This window comes from Hipposideros armiger, unplaced genomic scaffold (genome assembly GCF_001890085.2).
Source record: "Hipposideros armiger isolate ML-2016 unplaced genomic scaffold, ASM189008v1 scaffold_479, whole genome shotgun sequence".
Taxonomy (NCBI): domain Eukaryota; kingdom Metazoa; phylum Chordata; class Mammalia; order Chiroptera; family Hipposideridae; genus Hipposideros; species Hipposideros armiger.
In genome coordinates this window covers 263,264-288,281 of record NW_017731829.1, presented here as the reverse complement: position 1 = coordinate 288,281, position 25,018 = coordinate 263,264, and the positions used below count along the sequence as shown (strand labels likewise).

General features: G+C 44.5%; 1 protein-coding gene across 1 annotated transcript in view; it reads left to right on the top strand.

Annotated features, from left to right (window-relative positions):
• Window positions 1-858: 858 nt before the first annotated feature.
• The window catches only part of CES5A (carboxylesterase 5A), a 95,788-nt gene continuing 71,628 nt past the window's right edge, over window positions 859-25,018 (top strand). Inside the window, exon 1 of the mRNA XM_019666816.1 lies at window positions 859-928. Coding sequence (XP_019522361.1) covers window positions 912-928 — 17 coding nt within the window. The 5' untranslated portion in view covers window positions 859-911. The remainder of the gene's footprint in view (window positions 929-25,018) is intronic.

The following is a 25,018-nucleotide window of genomic DNA, read 5'->3' as shown; positions in this document are numbered from 1 at the left end:
ATGCTGGAGCCGCCCGTTGGTGATGAGCAGCGGTATCATCAACCCGTAAGCTAAGCTGTGCCCCTGAGAATGCGGCCAGCTGGCAATGGTGGAGGAAAGCAGTGAACGCATGAGCCCTTTCTTTATCAGCTGTGCCGCATACATGATGTGCAGAAGGACTGGGTCTCTGTGTCAAGGCCAGCGAGGCCTTGTGTCAGGACCAAGGGCAGGTCTGGCCCCTGCTCTGTTGGTCTGCTCCCTGCCGTGGTCCCTAAAAGGGTACTAGCCACAGGCGGCTACTGCCTGGACCCAGCCCCAAGCCCCCTGGAATGAGAAAGGTGAGCCTTACAGCAGGCATAACTTTACTCACCCTCCTTTCTCTCTCTGGGTCAGCCCCCTGGCTAGGCTAGATGAATACCTTGACTCCCAGGAGGATCCAGGAACAAGGATCCCAGAACCAGGTTTGGGGCTGAGCTCTGAACCTGCCTTGGCCTGGGGAGGCCACCCTGGTATCTCCTTTCCTCCATGTGGCATGTGGCAATTTAATGGCAGCGGATAATGGAGTGTCGAGCTTCTTACTTGCTAATGGATGAGTTCAAATGTGGAAAAGGATTTATTAAATAAGTCAAGCATACGCCTCCAAGAGAAGGTTGCTGGGAGTGAAAACCATTACACAGTTAAACAAGGAGGAAAGAAAATTTAAATGCATCTTTAGAGTTCTCTAAATCAGTTTAAATGTGTGGTTTTAAAAGGTTGAGGGTGTTGGTTTCAGCAAATTACTCATCAAGTTTTTTTTTCTTGTTTTTTTTTTATTCCACAAGAAACCAACTGCCCTATTTGGCTGCCATTTAAAGAGGTTACAGATTGGTGTTTGGAGAGGAAAAAAGAAGCTAAGGGAACGGGACCTAGTTTGATCGTTTCCGGCAGTTCCCATGTTCCAGTTTCCTGGGTGTGTAAGTGGGCTGGCTCTCCCTGGGGCAGGAGGCAGGGAGGCAGCACTAGACAATAGTCCACAGCCTGCGAGCTGGAAGGACTTTGGAGGACTGCTGGTGAATTTCATTGTGCAGATCGAAAAATTAAGGCCCAGGAAGGGAAGGGGACTTTTCTAAGGTCACACAGTTTGCAGATTGCAAGGCTGGGAGCCAGCTTCTTCACGGCTCTCTCAATGAAATGGGGAAAATAATGCTGACCTCACTGGGGTGTGTGGGCAGGAGACCAGGAAATACGAGTGCACGTTTAGTCTTTAGAAGGGGCAGTCGTGGGAAGGCAGTTGTACTTAGAAGGATTGGCTGTGAGCCTCTGCAGTGGGTTCATTTTGGTAAGCCCCCCCCTTCAGCCTTTTCACCAGTTCTGCAGCCAGGACCACAGCTGGCTGAGGTCCCCAGGGCCCCCCACCTGCCACCTGCACTGAGCCGAGGAGACACACAGGCAGCCACAAGCCTCTGACATTTTCTTCAAGACAGTGACAGCTGGTGTGACTTTTGACTAAAGGGAGAAAGAGCAAGCAGGCAAAAAATGTAACTGTGTTAAAAAGTGGTTTAAAAATGTGTTGTGCCATCTGTTTGGCCACCACAGCTTTTGGGGTGTATGTGGGGGGAGAGACCCTTCCCTCTCCCACTCCTAGATCTCACCGTGGTCGGGGCCCACAAGGAGAAACTTTATCAAGTCTGCAAGTTTTATTCTCCATGTTTGCCAGCCTTTCTTCTCCCTTCTCTTCCTGATGCGTGCCCGCATTTTAGCTTCCTGAAAGGACATCTCTGTCATTCTCCCCATTGCCCATAAAGTCCCCAATCTGCAGAGCCCAGCACCCTTAGCTCAAAAGGCAGGGCTTTGGCTTTGACCTTTGCTGTCTGAGTCTGGTCTTAGTGTTAAAGAAATGAGGCTTTCAAAGACAGCGATTTAAGCTCTGCTCCACCAGGCATCCTCGCAGTGTTTACATGTATTTTGGTTTTCCTCCATGTCCTAAAGCTTCATACTTTTCTTCTGCTGATAGCTCTTATTAAGTTTGCCTGTGGTGCTTTTCAGGTTCTTCTCTTTCCTTTTGTGAATAAGGTTATCAAATGCTATATGATGTTATATTAATTTTGTGTGTTGATTTTATATCTCTCACGTGATGAATTCATATTTAATTATAATAGCCTTTTAGTTTCTGTGGCTTTTCTAAGTAGATAGTTATATGAACTGCAAATTCTAATGATTTTTTTCTCTTTCTGTTCAGTGTTACATTTCCTTTTTTTTTTTTTTAAAGATTTTTATTGGGGAATTGGGGGATGGGAACAGTGCTGGGGAATTGGGGGAAGGGGAACAGACAAGTTGCTGTGGTTCTGTTCTTCAATCTAGTTGTGGAGGACGTTGCTTCACTGGCCCAAGTGGGCACCATCATTGCGCTCTTCCCGGGTGAGGCAGATCAGTTGCCAGCTTCTGGACCGCTGCTCACTGCGGCTGCTTGACGCTCACGCTGGCTGCTGGCTACATACATACGGTAGCCCTTGGCAACCCACTGCCACAGGGGCTGCAGCCTACACCATTGCAGGCGACTCACGGCAACCCAGCTCCAGGTTGAGCTGTTGTTCAGCATCTTAGCTGTAGAGGGCAGTGTCACTGGCCCTCATATGTGGGATCTGAACCGGGGCCCTCTGGCGTCCCAAGCCAGTTCTTAACTATCGCGCCACTCAGCCGGCCCCCAGTGTTACATTTCTTATTTTCTTTTCTTGTCTTTCTCCATGGGAGGTCCCTCTGCACAAGGCTGTAAAGCAGCAGCGATTGTGGGCAGCCTTGCCTTGATCCTAACTGTAATGAGATTGTTTCTGATAATTTACCATTAACTGTGATGTGTGCTATGGGTCCATAGTAGAAGACATTATCAAGTTTGTTGGGCTTTTTAAGGCAGAAATGGGTGCTAAATTTTATCAAATTTCAACATCCATTAAGATCACCTGGTGAGATGATTTCAATCTAGTCAGAAACATGTATGGTGTTCTAATGTTGAACCATTCTTATATTTCTGTTCATAATGCATTACTTACTGGTTTTGATTTTCAAATACCTTGGGTTGAGAACATAATTCATTCTGGAAACAAACTACTCGTATTGCAAGACATCGCTCATTTACTACGTTAAAATGTATTAGAAATCTTTGCTCGCCTGCAGAACACTTGCAAACAAAGTTACTCACAATCCAGGGTTTTACTGTACTTTGTTTAGGATTTTTGCTCATAAATGATATTGGCTTATGGTTTTTTCCTTTTGTGTATGTTTTCCTTGTCCAGTTTGGAATTGGGTTATGCTAGCAGCATCAAATGAGCTGGGTAGTTTCTATTTTCTTTTAAGCCCTGGAATAGTGTATTGCATGGAATTCTGCATTTCCTGAATGTTTGGTAGAACATTGAGGCTGCAAAGGTTCTTACTTGGTACACTTTTGCAGGGACTGGGTAGAGCTTTAATTACCATATCAGTTTCTTCTATGATTATGGTCTTTCATGATTATCTTCTTTTTGAGCCAATTACTGTGATTTATTCTTTCCCAGAAAATTATCCAATTCATCTAGATTTTCAAATGCTTTGGTATAAATTAGCATATATTTTCTCTTTAATTTAAAATGTTCTTATATCTCTTTTCTTAATTTTCCATTTTTCTGTCACTCTTTTCCACCATACCCCCAATTGCTCAGTCCTGCCATAGGGTATTCTAGTTAATTGGTGATTTCAAAGAACCAGCTTTTAGTTTTATTAATTGGCACTATTGATTTGTTTCCTAGTTCATTGCTTTTTGCATTTTATCTTTATCAACACTTTCTTAAATTTCATTGTATTTATTTTTGTTTTTGTTTTTTTTCTAATGTCTTGAGTTGAAAAGCTTAGTTACTTTGTTTTCAACTTTTTTTCTCTTTTTTAAGAACTTTTTTTAAGGCTATAAATTTTCCTGAGTTAGGTATATACCGCTGGTTTTTGATATATGGCCTCTCCTTGTCATTTATTTCTAAATAGTAATATTAATTTTTCTTATTTACCTAAGAATTATTTAAGAGATATTTAACATTTTCAGGTGAATAGACTCTTTTTGGCTCTTTCTTTCTTATCGATTTCTAATTTTATTGCATTTTGATCTAGAAGGTAGCCTGTCTAATTTCTTTCTCATGGGATTTGTTGAAATTGCCTTTGTGACCTAATACATGAGTTATTTTTTTGAATGTTTCATATGTGGCTAAAAATAATGAGCAGTCTTTTTTTATTAGCATTATATGTTTTAAACCACACTTGAAAATTATAGTATATATATATATATATCATTCAGATCCTCTCTATCTGTACTTGGTCTACAACTACTTGATCTGGTGACTTCTGAAAGCTGAGAAAAAAAGTCTCTTACCTTGATTGTGGATTATCACTTTTTCCTTGTATATCTTTTAGTTTTTGTTTTATGTATTGAAGCTATGTTATTGGGTACGTAAAAGTTCATGGCTATATAGCTTTTCTGTGGATGTTATATTTTATCAATGTGAAATATGTCTTTGCCCTAATGACTTTTCCTTGTTCTTTACCTTGAATTCTATTTTGTTTGACGTTGTTACAACTCTGCCTATTTTGATTTTGTTGATATTTGCATGACATAGCTATTTCCATCCCCTTATTTTTAACCTCCCTCTGTCATTTTGCTGTAGATGTATTTTGCAAGTGGCATATACCAGGCTTTAATTTTTTAAACCTAATTTAAGAGTTTCTGTCATCCAATAAGTATTTAGACCGCTCATACTTACTGATATTGCTGATATATTTGGGCTTATACCTGCCATTTTGGGGTGCTTTTTATTTATCATAAATTCTTGGTATCTTCCCCTATCTCTCCTATATTTTTTTAGATTTATTGGATATATTTTCATTTTATTCTTTCTTCTCTAATGGTTTGAAGATACTAATCCTATTTGTATACTTCCAATTGATTGTAATAGATTGGGTGCATTTTTAAGCAGCATAATGATATCTGGAATCAATCAGTACCTGGATCCTCCTAGTGAAAAATAGTAAAACCTTTTACTTCTTTTACTATATTTTCTACACTACTTCATTTCTCCTATTACTCTTTTTACTCTCTTCCCCAACACTTACCATGTTGATATGATTTGAGACTTTAGCTACAAAATATTAATGATTTTGTTTGAATATTATCTTGTATTTCAATTAGTAAAATTTCTTAATTTCTTTAGGTTCCTTTGCTTAACATGACTTGCTGTGTCCCATATTTGGATACAGAATATGGGAATTCCTTTTTGATTCCTTTTTTCACTTTATATGGTTCCATCCTGTCTAAGAATTCCTTCTGGCATGTTGGACAATATCTTTATTTTTCCCTCTTACTTCAAAGATAGTTTTACTGCACCTCAAATTCCAGGTTAAAAATAAATTCCCTCTGATCTCTGAGACTATTATTGTTCTATTGCCTGTTGCATTCAATGGTGTCAGTAAGAATTGTGATGACACTTGATTCTTATTCCTTTGCAAGGAATCAGTTTTGTCTAAATGGAGGAATTTTCTCTTCTTCCTTGTAGATTTTTCTACATGATACCTAAATGGAGATCTTATTTTTATTTAACTTGTCCAGCACTTGATGGGCCCTTTCAATCTGGAGACTTTCATGCTTTTGTTTTGGTTTCTTTTTTCCCAGAATTTTCCCCCTACTCCTTACTTGAATACAAATTTCTTTTCCTCCACTGTTGTTATTCCCTCTTTCTAGAACTATTAGATGGATTTTGTCACTGTTGAATTCATTTTCCATTTCTCTATATTTTTCTTACCTTCCATCTATGTTGCTTCTTGTGCTTTGTTCTGAGAGAAGTCCTTGGTTCAAAATACTGGTTTAATAATTTGAACTTTAGTTTTATCGATTCTGATATTCAGCCCATGCATTGAGTTTTTCATTTCTATGCTCAAATTTGTCATTCTCAAGGCCTCTAGTCAGTTATTTTGTATGTATGCAATATCCCCTTACATGAGAATACTAATTAGACTTTCCCCAAGTCTTTTTCTATTTTGTTCTATTGATTCTTTCCATGGGGTTTTAGTTCTTCAGTTTGTTAAATTTAGCTCTCCAAGTTGTTAACTTTAGTACTTTCCTTTCACGGTGCTGCTTTTCTTCAATACCAGTCACCCTGTCAGTCATCCTTGGGCCCTCCTGCTGCCTCTGACTTCAGTGCTCCCAGAGCTGCTTCCTCCGCTGCTCCACGCCAAGCTTGTCTCTTCACTCAGAGCCTTTGCGCTTGCGGCTTCCTCTGCTGAAAAGGACCCGATATCTTCATGGCTCCCCTGTAGCTTCTTTCAGTACCCCGATTGTCTTAGTCCAGTCAGGCTGCTATAACAAAATACCATAATCTGGGTGACTTCTGAACAACAACATGTTTTTTCTCACGGTTCTGAAAGCTGGAGGTCTGAGATCAGGGCACCAGCATGACCAGGCGAGGACCCTCTTCGCGGTTGCCGATTTCTCGTTATATTCCTTCCATGGAAGAAGGGGCCAAGGAGCTCTGTGGGGCCTCCTCTTTTAAGGGCACTAACCCCAACCTTGAGGGGCTTTGCCCTCATGGACTGATCATGTCCTCAAGATCCTACCTCCTAATATCATCACCTTGGGGATTTGGATTTCAACATACAAAATTTGGGGGGGACACGAACCTTCAGACCATAGCACTGATGAAATGTCTTCTGATGTGCGAGACCTTCCTTGACCATTAACATGTGACACCAACCTCCCCTCCCTACAACCCCAACTTTGGCATTAACAATCCCCCTTACCCTGCTTACTTTTCCAGCAGCACATATCGCCATACAGTGAATTTAGTTGTTTCCTATTGATTGTCTGTCCCTCCCTCCAATAGAATGGAAGCTTCCTGAGAGGTGTTTTGTTCACTTCTTTATCCCTAACACCTAGAACAGTGCTTGGCACAGAGTAGGAGCTAAATAAGTGCTCGTTGAATAAATGAAATCTTAATTCCCTGGCTGTTTGGGGATGTCGCAGGTGGGAAAACCACTTAAGCAAGACAGTACTCCATAGTCTGCTTCTTACTTGCCCAGAGACCTTTCACAAGCCCCCTTTCCTCTCTGGAAGCTGACGGGGTGGGGTAAGATGGTCATCCGGAGTCCCTTCCCACTCTGATCTTTTATAAAGCTGTTACTTGTCTAAAGCAAGCAACCAGCTGTGGTGAAGAAGAGGTCAAATACTGCTTGTGTAGGTTTTCTCACATGGAGACGGGGAGAGGGCCTGGAAAAAGCTGGAGTCCAGGCAGTGCTCTGTAGTATAGTTGAAGATAGTTGTTTTATTATTATTATTTTTTTTGTTATGTTTATTCCTTCAGTACCATCCCCTTCCCCATGGAGACATTACTGCAGCCATGTTTCTACTGCTTGAGCGAATTCATACGAAGCCTGGCTCCCGCTTCTCCAGGATCCCGTGTCATCCTACCTACAGGGAATAACCCTGTGGTGTTTGACTCTCTTTTCCCATTTTAACCTTCCATCCCGCTCCTGACCCCCCCACCATTTGTGCTCTGTAACTTGCTTTGGCCTCATGTCGAGCAGAGTGTAAGTTCTGGCCTTTGGTTGTGGTCAATGGGATGTGAGCAGATGTGACGCCAGCAATGGCTTGCAGTAAGCTTCGGCTGTAGACTTGCCTTCTTGGGCTTCTGTCATCACAGCAAGAGAAACGTGCCTTGGCTAGCCCACTGGTCCAAGAAGAACTGAGGGATACCTGAGCTGACCTGAACCAAACCGAGGCCAGAGCCAAACTCAGCTGAGATCAGCTTAATGAGATCAACAGAGCTGCCCCAGCCAACCCACACATGTATGAATGAGAATAAATGAGTGCTTCAAACCACAGGTATGGGGTGGATTTTTACATGGCATTCTTGTGGCCATAGCTGACTGATACACCAGTCTTCCAAAACCCAGCCCAGAAAGCATTCCCTTCACTCAAAGACTTCACCGAACAGTAAGACTTTCCGGTCTGTTTCAGGTCAGTGGGGTCAGTGGCTTGTGGAGACTGAGGTAGGGACTCCAGCAGAAAGAAGGAAGAAGGGGGAAGCCACTATTGCTCAATTATGCCATTTGATGAGTCTGCAAACAGGAAGAGCCAGGACGGAAAAGCCTACAGAGGAGCTGGTTGGGTGAGCCTGGGAATGGCTTTGTGCCTTGGGGCTTTTTTCCATGCTTTCCACAGGGCCTCCCTCCGGGACACAGGGCTGGTCACCTTGCCATTTGGCTTGGACTGTGGTCTGACCTAGGGCTCTCGGGTATATCCGACTGGGGTAGCAGGGGACAGCTGTTTCTGGCAGTGGAGATGACACCTTCCAAACGGACACTGTGGACATTTAGAATCAAGTCCTGTTAAATTATCCTGCTCTGCAGATGAGGAATGTCAAGGGAGAAGCTCCGTGTTTTCCTTCTTACCCAATGAAAAGATGATGTTTCTAGTGCTTAAGTGAATGCCAAATGCTACTATAAATTCCATTTATTATTTATACAGCCTCAGCTCCCTTGAGAACCTGAGAGCCTTACAGGAAGAAAGGAGCATCAAATCCGTGTGGGCTGGGGTGGAGCTCAGGAGATGGGGTCCTAGAGCACAGGGAGAGGGCGGGTCCTAGGTGTTCTCGCGGCGTCTGTAGGGAGGTGGATCAAGACCCCGGCTGAATGGTGGTGGGGTCAGTACGGACGGAGCCGGAAGAACCTCTCAGATCATCTGGGCCTAGGATACTTTCCTAACTTTCCTGGTCCTGAGAGTCATGAGTCATGTGTTGAAATTCCAGATGTCCAGATCCCTACCCTGGAGATTCTATTTTAGTAGCATGAAGTGGGGTCCAAAAATTCATACTTTTAATAAGAACCCCAGGTGATTTTGACAACTAGGCATGAGTGGAAAAGAGTGACCTATCAAACTGCCTCATTTTATAGATGAATAAACTGCGCCTCAAGGAGGGGTTTTGTCCCAATTGCAAAGCCCCAGTTAGTGCTAGAGTTAATCCAGGAAAAGATCTCTGAGAGCCGAATGGCGCGGTTTCAGATGGCCGGTTTGCAGCCACCCTGGGACTGGCAGTGTAGTGTGTAGGCTCATTAGTCTCTTGATTCCCTTTTGGCTGTTTGTTTTCTTTCTTTAAGAGCAGCCGAAGGTAGGGGTCCTGGAGTCAGAACCAGGTTCAAATCCTGCCTTTACTTCTGATTTTCAACCTTGGACAAATCGTTTAACCTCTCTGAGCCATGGATAAGGGTATTAAATCAAATAATGTGCCTATACCTAGTAAGTGCTCAATAAATAATTATTATTGCCTACAAAGTGCCAGACCCTATTCCAAGCACCGTAACAACCTAGATTAACTCACTTAATAATTTTAAAAAGCCCATTGTTAACCCCATTTTAAAATTAAGGGACGTGAAGAAATTAGAATGACTTGTTCAAAATCATGCATCTAGCAAGTGAGGGGCAGAGGCCACTTTGAACTCAAGTGATCTCCGTCTTTCTTTTGAGGGCAGGGACTGGGTCATGCTTATTCAGTATGCCACCTGGGATAAGTAGGCATAAGTGCTTGGGGAATTCAGTTGAGATTTAAAGGCAGGATAGAAATGTACTTCAAACATGGCTGAAGTCCGGGCATGCAGCAATCGGAGAGAGGGAGCAAGAGGCTTTGAGGGAGAAAGGCCTGTACCCAGGGAAGGTGGAGCAGGGGCTCCAGAACCAATCCCTGGGAAATAAAGACTGATTTCAGGCCAAATAATCAGCGTCGAAATGTGCAGGAGCCAGAAAGTTTCCTTGCATTGTCGCCTGCAATAAAGAAAAATCCAGACTGAACTGGCGGCTTCCATTAGAAGTGATGTAACAAGCAGGCTTTGGCCTAGTTTTCTGAAAGCAGGCAGCCCCCTGGCTCTCCCACACCCTTCTCTCTGAATCTGCAAGTGACATTTACCGCCATCTAGTGGCCCGAGCTGCAGTGCACAGGCATGGGGGGAAATGGTTGGACCGCAGGAACTTAGAGGATGGCTCTAGCCTCCCTCCCTGCAAAGATAAGAGCCCCTTATCTTGGTAGGGACTTTTATTTTGTTCAAGGCATGCCTGTACTTTTTACCACATTAGACCTTCTCACCAATCCAGTGAGGGGCCCATTAACTCCATTTTATGGATGAGGCAGCAAGTTCCTACAGGGCAGGGGTCTTGCTTAAAAGCTAGACCTAGGACCCATGTCTTCACAGTACCAATTTCTGGCCCAGATGAGACACATGGAGGCACTGTCAGGTACTTTGAAATCTCCTTGGACAAAGGAGTGGAAGATTATTTATCTTGGACATCTCAGGTGCTTCTCTCAGCTTAATGACTGGTGAGATTTTCCCTTGGAATGAGAATCCTCAGGTGAGATACCTGGGTCAATAGTGTTCATATGGGAGGTTTCAGAAGATGAATCCTACCCCCCCCCCCGCCCCCAGATCTGGATGTTAATATAGAACAGTTGCTTAGAACTTATCGAGTTCATGTCCCTTGTATTAAAGATGGGGAAATCAAGACTCAGAGAGGGGGTGACTAGGCTGATATCACACAGTGCCGGAACCATGGTTATAGACTTTTCTTTCCAACTGGCCTTTCTGCTTCACACTTGCTGCTGTAATAGCTGGTGTGTGGAGGCTGCAGTAGTGCAGGCAGATATAACTGTTTTAGCCCAGCGTGAAAATCAGACTCGCGTGTCTTGCAAGTCAAACCACACAGGGTGCAAAGGAAAGGAGGAGCCCCTGGACAATTATGTTTGTTTTAGCATCCGTAACATCAGCAATTCTCAAACTGTTCAAATGAAATCTTAGGCAGAACTCAAGTATGTAGAAGGGATAAGAGTGGTGAGAGATGTGGAGGTGGACAGTCACATTGCCCCCGGACAACTCTGCAATGCTGAGAGTGAGGAAGAACGCAGCTCAGAAAGCAAGGTATTGTGCAAGGAGCACTGGATGTGGGGTCCTGACCCTCGGGCTCTGGTCCAGGCTCTGGCACACGCTGGATGGCCTCAGGAGTGACATCCTTACTCGGAGCCTCTTCCAGTGTCCTCAGTCCTAAAATAATCCAATCTTCCTACTTCCTAAGGTTGTTGGGAAGATCAGATAGAGGGAATAACAGGATGGGTGTGAAAATGTTTTGTAGAAAGTCAAGGGCTATATTCAGAAAGGGTTTCTTTTTACTCAGTGAAGTACAATGTATATACAGTAGAAATGCACAACTCTTATTAAATATTCAGTTCTATGAGTTCAGATGATTGTAACCAGCTGTGAAATTACTCCCCAAAACAAGATATAAAGCATTTCCATCGCTCCAAAAAGTTCCGTTGGTCCCATTGCTAGTCAACCTTCCCCCGCCAGGCAATTACTGCGCTGATTTCTATCGTCTTACTTGTGCCTGTTCTAGAACTTTGCATGGATGAAGTCACACAGTATGTACTCTTTTGTGCCTGGTTTCTTTTGCCCACCATAATGTTTTGGAGATTCATCCAGGTTGTTCTTTACTGCTAGATAGTATTCCATTGTATGAGCATACCATTGTTCGTTTATTTTCCTGTTGAAAACATTTGAGCTATTTCTGGTTATTGGCTATTATGATTAAGGCTGCAATGGGTATTCTTGTACATATTTTAAATGCACATAGGTATGCATACATGTTGAAATGGGAGTGGAATGTTGGAGCATACACAGATGTGTGTTTGAGTTTATTAGAAACTGCGAAACAGATAACCAAAATGGGTGAATCATTTTACATTCCAACAGCAATGCATACGAGTTCAAGTTGGTCAATAGACTCAACATTTGGTACGGTGGGTCTTTTTGATTATAGCCATTCTGGTAGGCATCCACACCTTGTTCCTGATCTGAGGGGGAAAGCATTCAGTCCTTTACTGTGAAGTATATATACTGTTTAGCTATAGGTTTTCTGTTTTTTTTCATAGATGCCCTTTATCAGGTTGAGGGAGCTCCCTTCTATTTCAGCCTTACTAAGAGTTTTTATCATGAATTGGTGTTGAATTTTGTCAAATTATTTTTCTGGATCAATTAGTATGGTCATGCGTTTTTCCCCTTTAAAGTTTTAATGTGGTAATTACATTGATTGATTTTCTAATATTGAACATGCCTGTATTTCTGCTATAAATCTCACATGGTTGTGTGTTTCATTCTTTTTTTATATATTGCTGGATTTTGTTAACTCACATGGTTGTGTGTTTCATTCTTTTTGTATATATTGCTGGATTTTGTTAACAGAATAACAGAATAATAGCAACAAAATCCAGCAATATATAAAAAAAGAATGAAACACACAACCATGTGAGATTTATAGCTTGTATGTTCATGAAGGATATCAGTCTGTATTCTTCTTTTTCGTATTATCTTTGTATGTTTTTGGTATCAGGGTAATGCTGGCTTTATAAAATGAATGGCAATATCTTCTATTCATTTTGACTTTCTGGAAGACATTGTGTAGAATTAGTCTTATTTCTTCTTTAAATATTTTGTAGAATTTGCCAGTGAAACCACTGGACCTGGAAATTTATTTTTTAGAAGGTTGTTAACTACAGGTTCAATTTCTTTAATATTTATAAGGCTATTTAGGTTATCTATCTTATCTAGAGTTAGTTTTGGTTGTTTGTGGTTTTCCAGAATTTTTTTTTATTTTTATCTCAGTTGTTGAATTTATATGTATTGATATGTTTGTAGTATTTTCTTATTACTCTTATAATAGCTGCAGGATGTGTAGTGATATTATCCCCTCTGTCATTCCTGGTATTAATAATTTGTATCATATTTCTTTTTTTGTCAGTCTTATAAGACACATTTCAATTTTATAGATCATTTGAGAAAAGAACAACTTTAGGCTTGATTAATTTTCCCTATTTTCCTTCTGTTTCCAATTTCCTTGATTCTGAATAACCTCTATGCTTTTCTTTCTTCTGGTTGCTTTGCTTTTATTTTGATCTTCTTTCTCTAGTTTCTTGTGGTAAAAGTTGAGACCACTGATATGAGACCTTTCTACTTTATTAGTGTAAGCATTTAAACTATAATTTCTCCCCAAGCACTGCTTTAAGTGCATCCCACAAATTTTGATATGTTGTTGTATTTTCATTTTATTCAGTTCAAATATTTTTTAATATCCCTAGAGACTTCTTTTCTGATCCATGTATTATTTAGAAGTGTGTTACTTATTATGATAGTGTTGGAGATTTTCCCTTCTCTTTCTCTTGTTGATTTTCATTTTAATTCCATTATAGTTTGAGAACACACTTTATATGATTTCAATTATTTTAAACTTGTTAAAGTTCATTTTGTGACCTAGGATGTGGTCTATCTTGCTAAATATTTAATGTGCACTTGAATAGCTTGTGGGCTAGCATGGAGCTTTCGGTCAAGATGGAGGAGTAGGTAAACGCTGTGCTTACCTCCTCTCATGACCACATCAAAATTACAACTAAATTACAGAACGACCATCGTTGAGAATAGCCTGAACAGAAACCCTACAACTAAGGGTGTACAGAAGACTGACAGGAGAGGTGGAGACGGAAAGGGCTGGTCCTGGTCCCATGCCAACCTGTGGCAGTTAAAAATTGGGAGGGATATCTTTGCTGCAGAGGTTGCCCCCCTGAGGAGCAACGGGTCCCAGCCCCACAGCACACTCCCCAGCTCAGGGTTCCAGTGCTGCGCAGAGAAACCCCCATAATTTCTGGTTGTGTAAACCAGCAAAGATTGTAGCTGAGTGAGACAGAGGGCAGCTGGAGACCCAGGCAGTCCTCTTAAAGGGCCTGTGCACAGACTTACTTGCTCCGATGGACTCACTCGCTCTGAGTTCCAGTGCCAAGGTAGCAGCTCGATAGGAACCAGGAACATACAGGGAGGAACTTAACTGTCTGGCTTCAGGGAGAGAGCTAGAGGGACAGCTTTCTCCCAGACTGAAGTGCCAGAGAAGCCATTGGTCCTTTGTTGAGCCTGCCCCCCATCTAACCTTCATGCACAGGCGGGCACCATATCTCAGTCTCCATCAGCCTGGCTAACACCATTTTCCCTGCCCGGTGATTGCCTGAGACTCAATCTCACCCAACTTGCAGACCCATTTATGCTGCTTTCAGTGGCTTTTCCATTTGTATGGAAAATTTTCTCAAATTTTTCATACAAATCACTCAAAGGTTCACACACCCCAAGCAGCATCTGGCCTCAGCATGCCCCCTATCTCTTGCTAAGCAGCCTTAAATCCATCACTAGTGGCAGCCAACCTCAGTTTGCAGCTTCACCTCTTCCAGTCACCTCCAAGCCCAGCACAAGTGCAACCATCTGCAGATCACTTTGTAGCTCATACCAACTGGCCTCAGGCAGGGCAAGGCAGCATCTGACCTTGGCCTGCACCACATCCTCTCCTAAGAGGCCCCAGAACCAACATACCTGGTGACCAGCTTCAGATCACTCCAGAGCACAATCCAACTATCTCCACAAGTGACATGACCAAAGGGAAAACTGGGCAGGCACTAGAGCCCAGCTAAAATGAATTCTGTTCTGTAGGGTCACCCCTGCAAAACAACTCCTCCACTTTAGCCGTGGCCAATCACAACCAATGAGCCTGAGGGTCAGTCCCTTCCACTGATGTGCCAAAAACAATCAAGGCTAAACTACAACAGGAAGGCACATACAACTCACACAAAGGACACACCTGGAGCACATGGCTCAGGTAACCAGGGAGACTGCACCACTGTGGCCAACATGATACCTACTACAAAAGGCACTCTACCAAGACCAGGAGACATGGCATCTCTACCTAATATAGTAAGTCCCCAACTTACGAATATTCGAGTTGCGAACTTTCACAGATACGAACAGACCTCACATTACGAACTTGCATAGATGCAAACAGATTGCGGAAGTAGCTCACATATCTGTCGGACATTGTCACAGTTGTGCTGCTGTGTGCTTACTGTACAGTGCGATAGTGTACAACAGTGCAGTGCTCAATCAGAGCCCAGGATGTCCGGAAGCAAGGGGAAAAGCAGTGGTGATGTGGAGGGGACTGCCAGGAAGCACAAAGCAATAACCATGGAAACAAAGTGAAAATAATTGAGAGATTGGACCGAGGCAAAAAGATGTTAGATGTCAGTCGTTCTTATAACATGAATCATTCAACCATTGGCTTTCCATTGTATATTTGTGTCAAAGGTGTATAAGACTCACTTTGTTGGACCTACAAATGAATCTAACTCACGAACGTTCTCCCAGAATGGAACTCATCTGTAAGTCGGGGACTCACTGTATATAGAAACAAACGCAGGGAGGCAGCCAGAATGGGGAGACAGAGAAACACGTCCCAAATTACAGAACAGAACAAAGCTCCAGAAAAAGAGCTAAACAAAGTGGAGACACGCAATAGACCAGAGGCAGAGTTCAAAACACTGGTTATAAGGATGCTCAATGATCTCAGGGAGAACTTCAACAAAGAGACAGAAAACACAAAAATAGAGATAGAAAATATAAAAAAAGAACCCATCAGAAATGAGGAATACAGTAACTGAAATGAAGACTACATTAGAGGGAATCAACAGTAGATTAGATGAAGCAGAGGATCAAATCAGCATTTTGGAAGATAAGATAGCAGAAAGCAGACAATCAGACAACAAAAAGAAAAAAGAACTCCCCAAATGCAGATAGTTTAAGGGGCCTCTGAGACATCAAACATACCAACATTCACATCACTGAGGTACCAGAAGGAGAAGAGAGAGAGAGAGCAAGGACTTGACAATCTATTTGAAGAAATAATGACCCAAACTTCCCTGACCCGGCGAAGGAAATAGACATACAAGCCCAGGAAGCACAGAGTCCCAAACAAGATGAACCAAAAGAGGCCCCCACCAAGACACATCATAATTAAAATGCCAAAGGTTAAAGACAGAGAGAGAGAGAGTCATTTCTGAGACTCGTGGCAACCAGTGGAAACCAGAATTTCCTCCCACTGGAGTTAAGTACTAGAATCTTCTCAAGCTTGGGAAGAGTTTGCCCGAGAGTGACAAGGCGCACTGAGGAAAGCGCAGAAGGAGAAAGACAAACTCCCAATGAGCTTGCTCAAGCACCTAGATCCAGCCATATCAGAAGCTAGAGGCACCCCTGCATTCTGGACTTTAAGGTACATGAGAAAAAAAAATTACCTTTTCTGCATTAGGCAGTGTCTGCTGGTGTTTCTGTCACTTAACACTGAAAGAACCTTAGTGCACATCTTGTTCCCTTCCAAACCCCTTAAGTTCCTTAGTCAAGATTCTAGGGACCCATTGTCCCCTTGAATCCTGGGGGAGAATCCCTTTCCTTGAGAGAGGAAATAGCTGATTTTACAGTTGTTCCAAAAGAAATAGTCGTTCTTAGAGAATCTCAGCGTGAAGACTGGTCAGAGAAGCGCAGAGGAGCCAGGAAGTGTGTGTGTGCACGTCTGCATCTCTTGGCAAGATTACTGGGTAAGGAGGGCTGTGGGCCAGGTTTCTTTTTAATAATCAAGAGTCCATCCTACTTTTGAAATCTGCTGCAGCTTCCTAGGACGAAAGGGAAAAGATGGCTCATCCCTCCGTCCCCCACCCCATGGAATCGAAATTTCTGGGAATTTGGAGATGACACAGCTTATTCACCCCAGGACTCAATATCCAGGAAGGGAAAAAAAAATGGGTGAGGGTGGAAAACAGACAGACTTTTTTAAAGATGGGAAAGGGATATTATCTGTTTCTCTGTAGGGTTTGGCTGTATTTGCTAAGATTCATCAAGCTCCCAAACTATGCAGTATATAATTTTGACAGGTCAATGGGGCATATGCCCAGCTTGGTTGGCAGGATCATGGAGCCTTAGAATCATGGAGACCGTGAGCTTGTAGCCTAATATTTTACGGATGGAGAGAAGGAGGACTCTTGAGGGACAGGGCTGTGTCCAAGTTCACATGGACACAGCAGACTAACAGCAGAATAGAAATTATGCTTCAGTGTAGCCTCCTCCAGCTGTGTCCCAAAGCCTTCCTTTCACAGTCCACGCAACACAGACCTCATTTACAACTTTCCCACATTTCCAGAAGTGCCCCCTTGGGGGGGCTTCCTAAGATATGGATACGTCGACTTGGCTCAGCCACACGCCTCCTGTCTGTCACAGATCTATCTGGGCGTCCCCACAGGGGTCTGTCTAGCACAGCCAAGTTTGACCAGGCAAGGTCTGAGGTGTGGAAAGTGCAACCAGAACATGTGGCTTGATTTGGCCAATGCAGTGTGAGTGGAAGTGACATGTGTCACTCCAGGATGGAGGCCTTCAAGTAAGCCTGGCTTACTGCTGTATCATACAACAGGGATTTATTGAGCACCTATTCTGTGCCATGTTCTGTGCTGGGAGGGCCCTGCCGGGAGGGCCCTGCCCTATGGGCACAACTTGTCCCTGCCCTCGGGGAGCTCACAGCCCAGCAAGGGGGCAGATATGGAAGCAGCTGTCACAAGAGGGTAATTAGGATGGACCAATGCTATGTCCAGGGCAGGGTGGACCAACGAAGGGAGTGGTCATCTCTGCTGGGGGTACGGGTTAGAGAAGGCCTTCTCAAAACACGCAGACCCCGAGCTAGATGTGGAAGAACATGTCAAGTTCTCCAGATAGACAGTGCACACAGGGGAACTCCAGAGAGGGAGCTGCCCTCTGCACTTGCTTCCCTTGTGGCATTTACCTTACTCTGCCCTTCTTAATATCTCCCACGTGTCTGCCAGGTCTCCTGCAGCCCATTTGCTGCTGTAGTTAACTTCTTTGTGCCTCAGTTTCCTCATCTGTAAAATGACTGTAATACCAGTGTTCCCTCATTAGAGCTGTTTTGTGAGTTACATCGTTTAACATGTATGAATATGCATGAAGAATATGTGAGAGCCTCCAGTGCCTGGTGAGCACCCAGTAAATGTTTAAAAACTACAATGCTTGATATATAATACATGCTCCAAAAATATTTCCTTCATTTAAGTGCCCCTTAACTTCAAGTAACTACCCCCTCCCCCCGCCCCCAAGGTAAACATTTTATTCTGGCTGCTGGGAGCCTCTAGTGGCCTCATGCCTACTCTCAGAAGGGTATTCCACCCTCGCATTAGGTAATTCTCTGATCTGTGTTGGTGTCACTCAGGGATCAGGAGGGACTGAAGGAACACCTACTACTAAAAGTCAGACACGAAAGGAGATATCTAAGGCCTGCCTCTGAGACTTAGGAGCCAGCTAGAGAAACACGATACATTGGGTACAATTATAAAGAGACACCATAGGACAACCCTAGATGCAGCTTGGAGGTGCTTCCACATAGAGAGCATTGTCATCAGGAAGGTGGGCATAGGAGAATTATCTGATTTGGTGGAGAGATCCCAGGGGGTTTCTCACGTGGATTCTCACAAGTATTCCAAACAAACACACTAAGAAAGGGAAGGCATTGGCCTGTAGGGCTACAGAGATGGCAAGGCCAAAGCCAGGGCCCTCCTGTCTCTTTCTCTCCGTTAAGCCTCTGAGGCACAGGAAGTAGATTTCTAAATATCACAGGAAGCCATGAATGCTCCTAAAAATGGTCCAAAAATAACAGCCTGGTTCCTGGGGGTCCTGGGAAGACTGGAAATGGCAGAGACCCCAAGGAGGTATGAGAGCTGAAGTGTCACATCACAGGATGCAGAACTGAAGTCGGGAGGAAAGACCGGAGAGCATAGGCTCTCCCCTTTGGCGACTGTGAACGACCCAGCTACAGATTGGGATTTTGGCAGCAAAGGCAATTTCAGCTTTTGTGTGTCATTTTTTCTGACTCAATGTTTTCATGTGTTGCTTCCTGTTTATTAAATTCTATTCCTGATAACTTTGTGATGAGAGCATTGGCAGGCACACTTGTCTCATATTTCATATGGTCCCAGGAGGACTAGGTGGAGCGTGTGTGTAGAAGGGAGGCTATGCCAGAAAGGGCATTGATTAATGAAACTGATTACCAGGAGAGTTCGTGGGAAGATGCACTGACAAAGCAGTTCCCCACAGACATCTACCCAGAGAAAAGCTGAGGTTGCCTGATTTAAAAAAAAAAAAGAAATGAAAGCATAGAATTCAGAGCTAGGAGAGTGTGAGCTGGAAGACTTCTAGAACAAGCTGGTTCTTGACGGAGCCTTGAAGGATAGCTGGACTTCGGATATATGGAAGGAAAGGGAATGCTATTTCAAGACGAGGAACGTAATTTTTGAAGCAAAGTTGTAGTAAATGAATACTTACTGAGAATCTACTGTGGGTACTGTGCTTGTCGCTTTCTACATGAAAAGTTGAGTACATTTCTGAGTCTGGCCTGTGGATCAATAGTATACCAATATTTAATTAACAAATATTTCTTGATCACCTACTATGGGGGCAGTTCTCCATCCTACATGTTGGCACATTTTACATATTCATTTATTTAATCAACAAATATTTACCGAATGTCTATTAAAGGCTTAGAATACCTCGTTGAACAAAATAATGATCCCTATCCCTCTTGAAGTTTACATTTTAGTGAGGGGAGGCAGAAGAATAAATAATAGATGTAACAATTATAATTGTAAAATTATAATTATACAGTCTGTTGGAAGGTAATAAATGCTATAGAAAATGTTGAGTATAGTAAAGGGGATTAAATATATTGGGGTTGGGGCTAGGTTGTAATTTAAAATAGAAGAGTCAGGGAGGCCTCACTATGAAGGTAATATCTGAGCAAAGAATTAGGAGGGAGGTGAAGGAGTGAGCCATGCAGATATCTGGTGGAGAACAGACCAAGCAGGGAAATAGCAAGTGCAAAGGTCCTGAGGTGAGAACAGGTCAGGTGCCTGTGAGGAATGGAAAGGAGGCTGGTGTGGCTGGCTAAGGGTAGGGAGGGGGAGAGTAGAGGTGGCGAGGCCCAGGGTAAAGAAGGGGAGGTCAGGGTATGTAGGGCTTTATAGGCCATTTTAAAGCATGTGGCTTTGATGTGAGATAGGAACCCCTGTGGAGCTGTGAGCAGAACAATGACCTCATTTGCTGTACCTTGTAGCAGAATCACTCTGGCTGCTGTGGCTCAGGTGAGGGATGGGGCTGGCTTGGACCAGGGTGGTGGCAGTGGAGGTAAAGGAAGTGATCAGGTTCTGGGTAAATGTCTATATATCATATATAGTATATATAGGTATATGTTACATAAAATATAAACATATATAAGTGCATATAATATGTATTACATAGTGTATCTATATAAACAACTTTATTGAGATATAATTCATATATACATTTAATTCACCCATTTAAAGTATACAGCACAAGAAAGATGCCAACTTTCTTGAACTGGGCAACCAGAGCCATGGAATTGCCACCTGTTATGATGGAGGAAGAGAGTGGGTTCATTGGGGAGGAAGAACAATAGTTTAGTTTTGGAGATGTTAACTCTGCACCCAGCTGCCAATGCCAGAAACCTGGGAATTATTCCCTACTCTCTCCATTCTCTTACCATCCACCCCAAACCCTATATCTGATCCATCAACAAAATATACCTTGAGTAAGTCCATTTCTGTGGCAGGCAAAGTACTCACCAGGTAGCCCATGGTCTCCCCTGCATTTCCCATTGTCCTTTGCAGTCAGATTGGAGTCATGTGACTGGTTCTGGCCAATAGTGCCACTGCTGGGGCTGATGAGGCTGGATGACAGGACCACAGTTGGGTTTTACAGGATCAGGACCGGGGTGAGAAAAGTGAGGCACTTGCCTGGGTGCAGTATTTCAGTGGGGGACAAACATCAGTAGTTACAATAAATATTTTAATGCAATAGTTAAAAATTTTTAAGTAATGCAAAAAATCCACTGTGAACAAAATGCCAAAATTTTTAATAAAGACATCTAACCCTGCACTTGCAAAACATGGACTCATTCGCCTCAACCCAATCACTGCCCTGTCAGAGGCTGTCTTTATGTACATTTTTGATATTTTGTTCATGGACTGTTTTTTGCATTAATTTGAATTTATTTTTTGAAAATATTGCAAGAAAATAGCTTTTATCTTGATTGCTGGATACTATTGGTGCCTCCATAAATTCTGTGCCTCGCCTGCCTCACCCTAGTCCCTACTCTGGATTTGAGGTGATAGGAGGGCTCGTGGGGAGTAGAGGCCTGTGGGGCCAGTGTGGTGGGGAGGTGAAAGTGGGGAGGGGCACGTGAGAATTGCAGCCAGGTTATGCGAATGCTGGCGAGAGATGTGCAGGTAGGCTGCTGCTCACTCCACCTTCAGTGTATTTTGAGGAGGGGGCAAGGGGGGGGTGTTGTCAGCAGCCCATCTGTACCATGAGTCTGCCAACCAGGCTTGTGAGCCAAACACCCACTTTTCTCAGCGAGACTGCTGGGGCACCATTTTCCCAGGAGGCGGGAAGTGCCTATGGTTGGACTAGGCCTTGCCTTGGGACTGACCCGAGATGGTCCCCAGAAACGGATGGACCCACTATCTGCTTCCTTATAGTGCTCACTTGGACCCACTCTCCTCCTCGATTAACAGTCCACGTGTGAACCCTGGTCCTGGCTGTGACCTCTCATGTGGTCTGTGCAGAGCCCACCAGCCACAGGCCCCCAGATCCCATGAGCATGTGGACCTGTCTGTGTCGCCCATGTCTCAGATTGTGCCCAGACCTTGAACATAACCTACCTCTGTGGTCCTGCAAGCTGTGGCTGGGAAGCAGATCCTGGACATGCATTTAGGGCCTTGGGCGCATGCTACAAGGTCATCCCATGATGCAAGGTCAGCATCAAGTGGGACCTCTGGGTAACAAGTACATGGGTAGGATTGTGAAGACTGTCAGATTAGGAGCGTGCTGTCTCAGGCTCTGAATAAAGACATAAGAGGGGCAGAGGGGACGCAGGAAAGGCACTGGCACAGAAGTCAGCGGACCCAGGTTCTGGTCCTGGCTGCTGGGCTGCCTACTTAGTGTAAACAAACCCCATTGCCTTCCTGACTCTCTGGGCCTCAGTTTTCCTGTGTGTCATACTAGGAAATTAGGCCGGAGGGGCCCAAGTGTTCCTGACACCAGAGTATATACTAGGTAATGTACAAGGAGCTCGAGAGGAGAAGAATGCAGGCTCTGTTCTTGCAGCTGTTGTCACAGTGCTGCTCCGTCTCAGTGCCCTGGCACAGCAATCATTTATGCTCATGCTCACAGTTCTGCAGGTCAGCGGCCACTTGGTGGGCAGGCTGGCCCCAGGCTCTAGGCTGCAGGTTGGTTACAGGTTCATGCCACAGGTACAGGCCATGTGCTCTGCTCCATGGTCACCACGGCACAAGACAGTAAGTCAAACTGGGTCAGCAGATGTGCACCCTCTGCTCATATCACCTCTTCTAATGCCCATTGGCCAAAGCAAGTCACGTGGCCAACCCCCAAATCAAGAGGTGGGAAGTTGACTCCACCCACCAATAAACTATGGCGAAGGTGTGGCTATATAATACTGCTATAGGAGAGTGAAGAATTGGGACCAATAATTCATCCTACCACAGTTGGGGGAGACGAGAATAACCTAGGAGGTATGAAAAGGTGCTACCCATCAAGGTGTGGCCAGTCCACCTCTACCTGCCCATTAGCTGAGAGTCTCATATGTGCCCAGTGGTACTGGCATCGCTAGCCAACTCAGACTTCAAGGACACCCAGGTTAGGTGTCGTATGATTGGGCACCCAGACCCTTCTATGCTGGAGACTAGGAGGGACTCACTAAGAGGGACTCAGTAGCTGCCTTTAACTGGCTGTTTTGTTTTTTCCAAACCGGGTGTCAGCTTGCCAACCTGAGCTCCAGTGTCGGGACCGTCTCACTGTGTCTTCCTTCCCCTGGCAGCCTTTGCAGCACTGTGCAGAGCTGAGCCGGTATGAAAGACCAGATCCTGACACATAATCAGAGCCCCAACACACAGCCATGCCCGAAGTCTTCTCAGTCACGTGAATCAATCAATGTCTTCTTTGTCTTACGTCAACATTTGAACTGGGTTTTCTGTCACTTACAATGGCTGGAGTGGTCTGTGCTTAATACAGGAGCTTAATACAGTCCTACCCAGGAGGACTCCGCTTGGGAGGGAGGGTGGCAGGTACTCCTCAGCCTCAGGGTGGTGTAGAGCCTGCTTCTCGAAGTGTGTTTTTTGGATCAGAAGCATTAGCATCACATAAGGGCTTGTTAGAGATGCAGAATCTTGGGCCCCTCCCCAGACCAGCAGCATCAAAATCTTCATTTTAGTACATTTTAATTAGAGCCCCAGCTGATTCACATGCATGTTAAAATTTGAGAAGCATTTGTGTTGAGGAGAAGGACAAACCTTCCTTTGGGGCTGGGTACAGTTTAACAGTTGACTAGGGTTGGGGGCCAGGGTTCAAATCCTGGCTTTGCTACTTATGAGCTGAGGGCCAATGAACAGGTGTGTTTTTAAGAACCTCTGAGCGTCAATCTTCTCTTCTGGAGGATGGGGGTAGCAGCGGTGGCTGCCTTCCAGGGCTTTTGAAAGGACTCAGTGTATTTCACTCCTGGGGAGTGCCTGGCACACTGTCGGGGGTAGAGGAAGGGCCCAGGATATACCAGCGATAGCTATTTCTACAACTCGACCGTGGGGCAGCTTTATATTCAACCATCTAGTAACTTCTGATAGATCAAATGAGACAACAGATGGGAAAACATTTTTAGAATGTGTAAATTGATGAAAAAGTAGTGATTTTTTTTCTCTTAGGATCATTCACAAGGGTTGTTTCATCTGTATGTGGGTAGCAGTTGGTTGGTTTTGACCCGTACCTTTGAGCAAGTGTAGGAACTAGGTAAAGAAAACAGGTCACCGGGGTGGGGGGGGGGGCGGCGCAGTGCTCTGAGCTGAGAGTCAAAGGGCCAAAGGGCTCGTGTTTTCCAGGGAGAGAGCGGAGCCGAGCATTTGGCCAGGCTGTCCTGACAGACCCCAGAGAGGCCTGGTGGTAGGCAGGACTCTGGGCTTCACCCAGCAGGCACTAGAGACAGAATTAGTCGCAGTGAGACTGGCTTCTCTGTGGACCTTTACCTGCTGGATTACAGAACTGTTTCTCCAAGTGAGAGGCTTCCGTGTTTTGCAACCCTCAGAAGAGCTCCAGGTGGGCCTTGACGGCCGGACACAGCCCAGCCCTGTGCAGGGGAGCACAGGGTGAAGGCCCTGAAAGAGGGGAGGCCTGCTGCCTGGGAGTCACTTGGGAGGCGTGGTGCGGGGCCTGAGGCCTTCTGTTATGGATTCTGGGTGTGGCTGAGAGGTGGGCCACCAGCCCGACTGTGGGGTGTGAAGGCACAGGCGAGGCTCCAGGATGGAATCTGCCGGAGTCTTGGGGAGGACGCACGGGTCCTCTGCTCAGAGGAACCCTGGGCGTCCTTGATCGTGCCCTGGGGGTCCACCCCAGGGGAGCTGTCGACCTTGGCTTTCGGGATCCGTAGTGGTGGGGAAGTGGGAAGGGATAAAAGTTGACTGTGTACTATTAACGCTCACGATCGATCTCTGAGGTACCTGTGGTTTACGATGCCGAGAGTGAGAGGCTGAGAAACTCGCCCAACAGCAGCTTCAGGCACGAGGAGGCATGGACGGGAAGCCAAGCGGAACCAGGTTCCGATCCCCCTCTTACTCTCTCTTTCGTGGCTTACTCTGTGAGATTATGGGCAAATCACTTCATCTCTTGGTGCATTCATTCAAAAAGTTTGGATAAATACATGTTTTGGGCAGGACTGATGTTAAAGTTAACCATGGTAGCACAATTAAAGTACGTAGTGCCCAAGACGGGACACGGTAAGGGGGTAACGATTGCTGACTATTATCTCAGTCAGAATCTAGTAGTCCAGAGGGACTAAAACATAGACCTAGAATTCAGGAAAGGCCTCTCTGAGGAGCTGACACTTCAGTTAAGATAGAAGGGAACATCGTGGGACGCGGGATTCATTATAGTCTTAAAAGGGGAGGAACTAAGGAAGAGAAGGCTGAAAGAGGAAGGAGAACTTGGAGGACCAGGGTTAGCGCCAATAATAGTCCCGACGCCC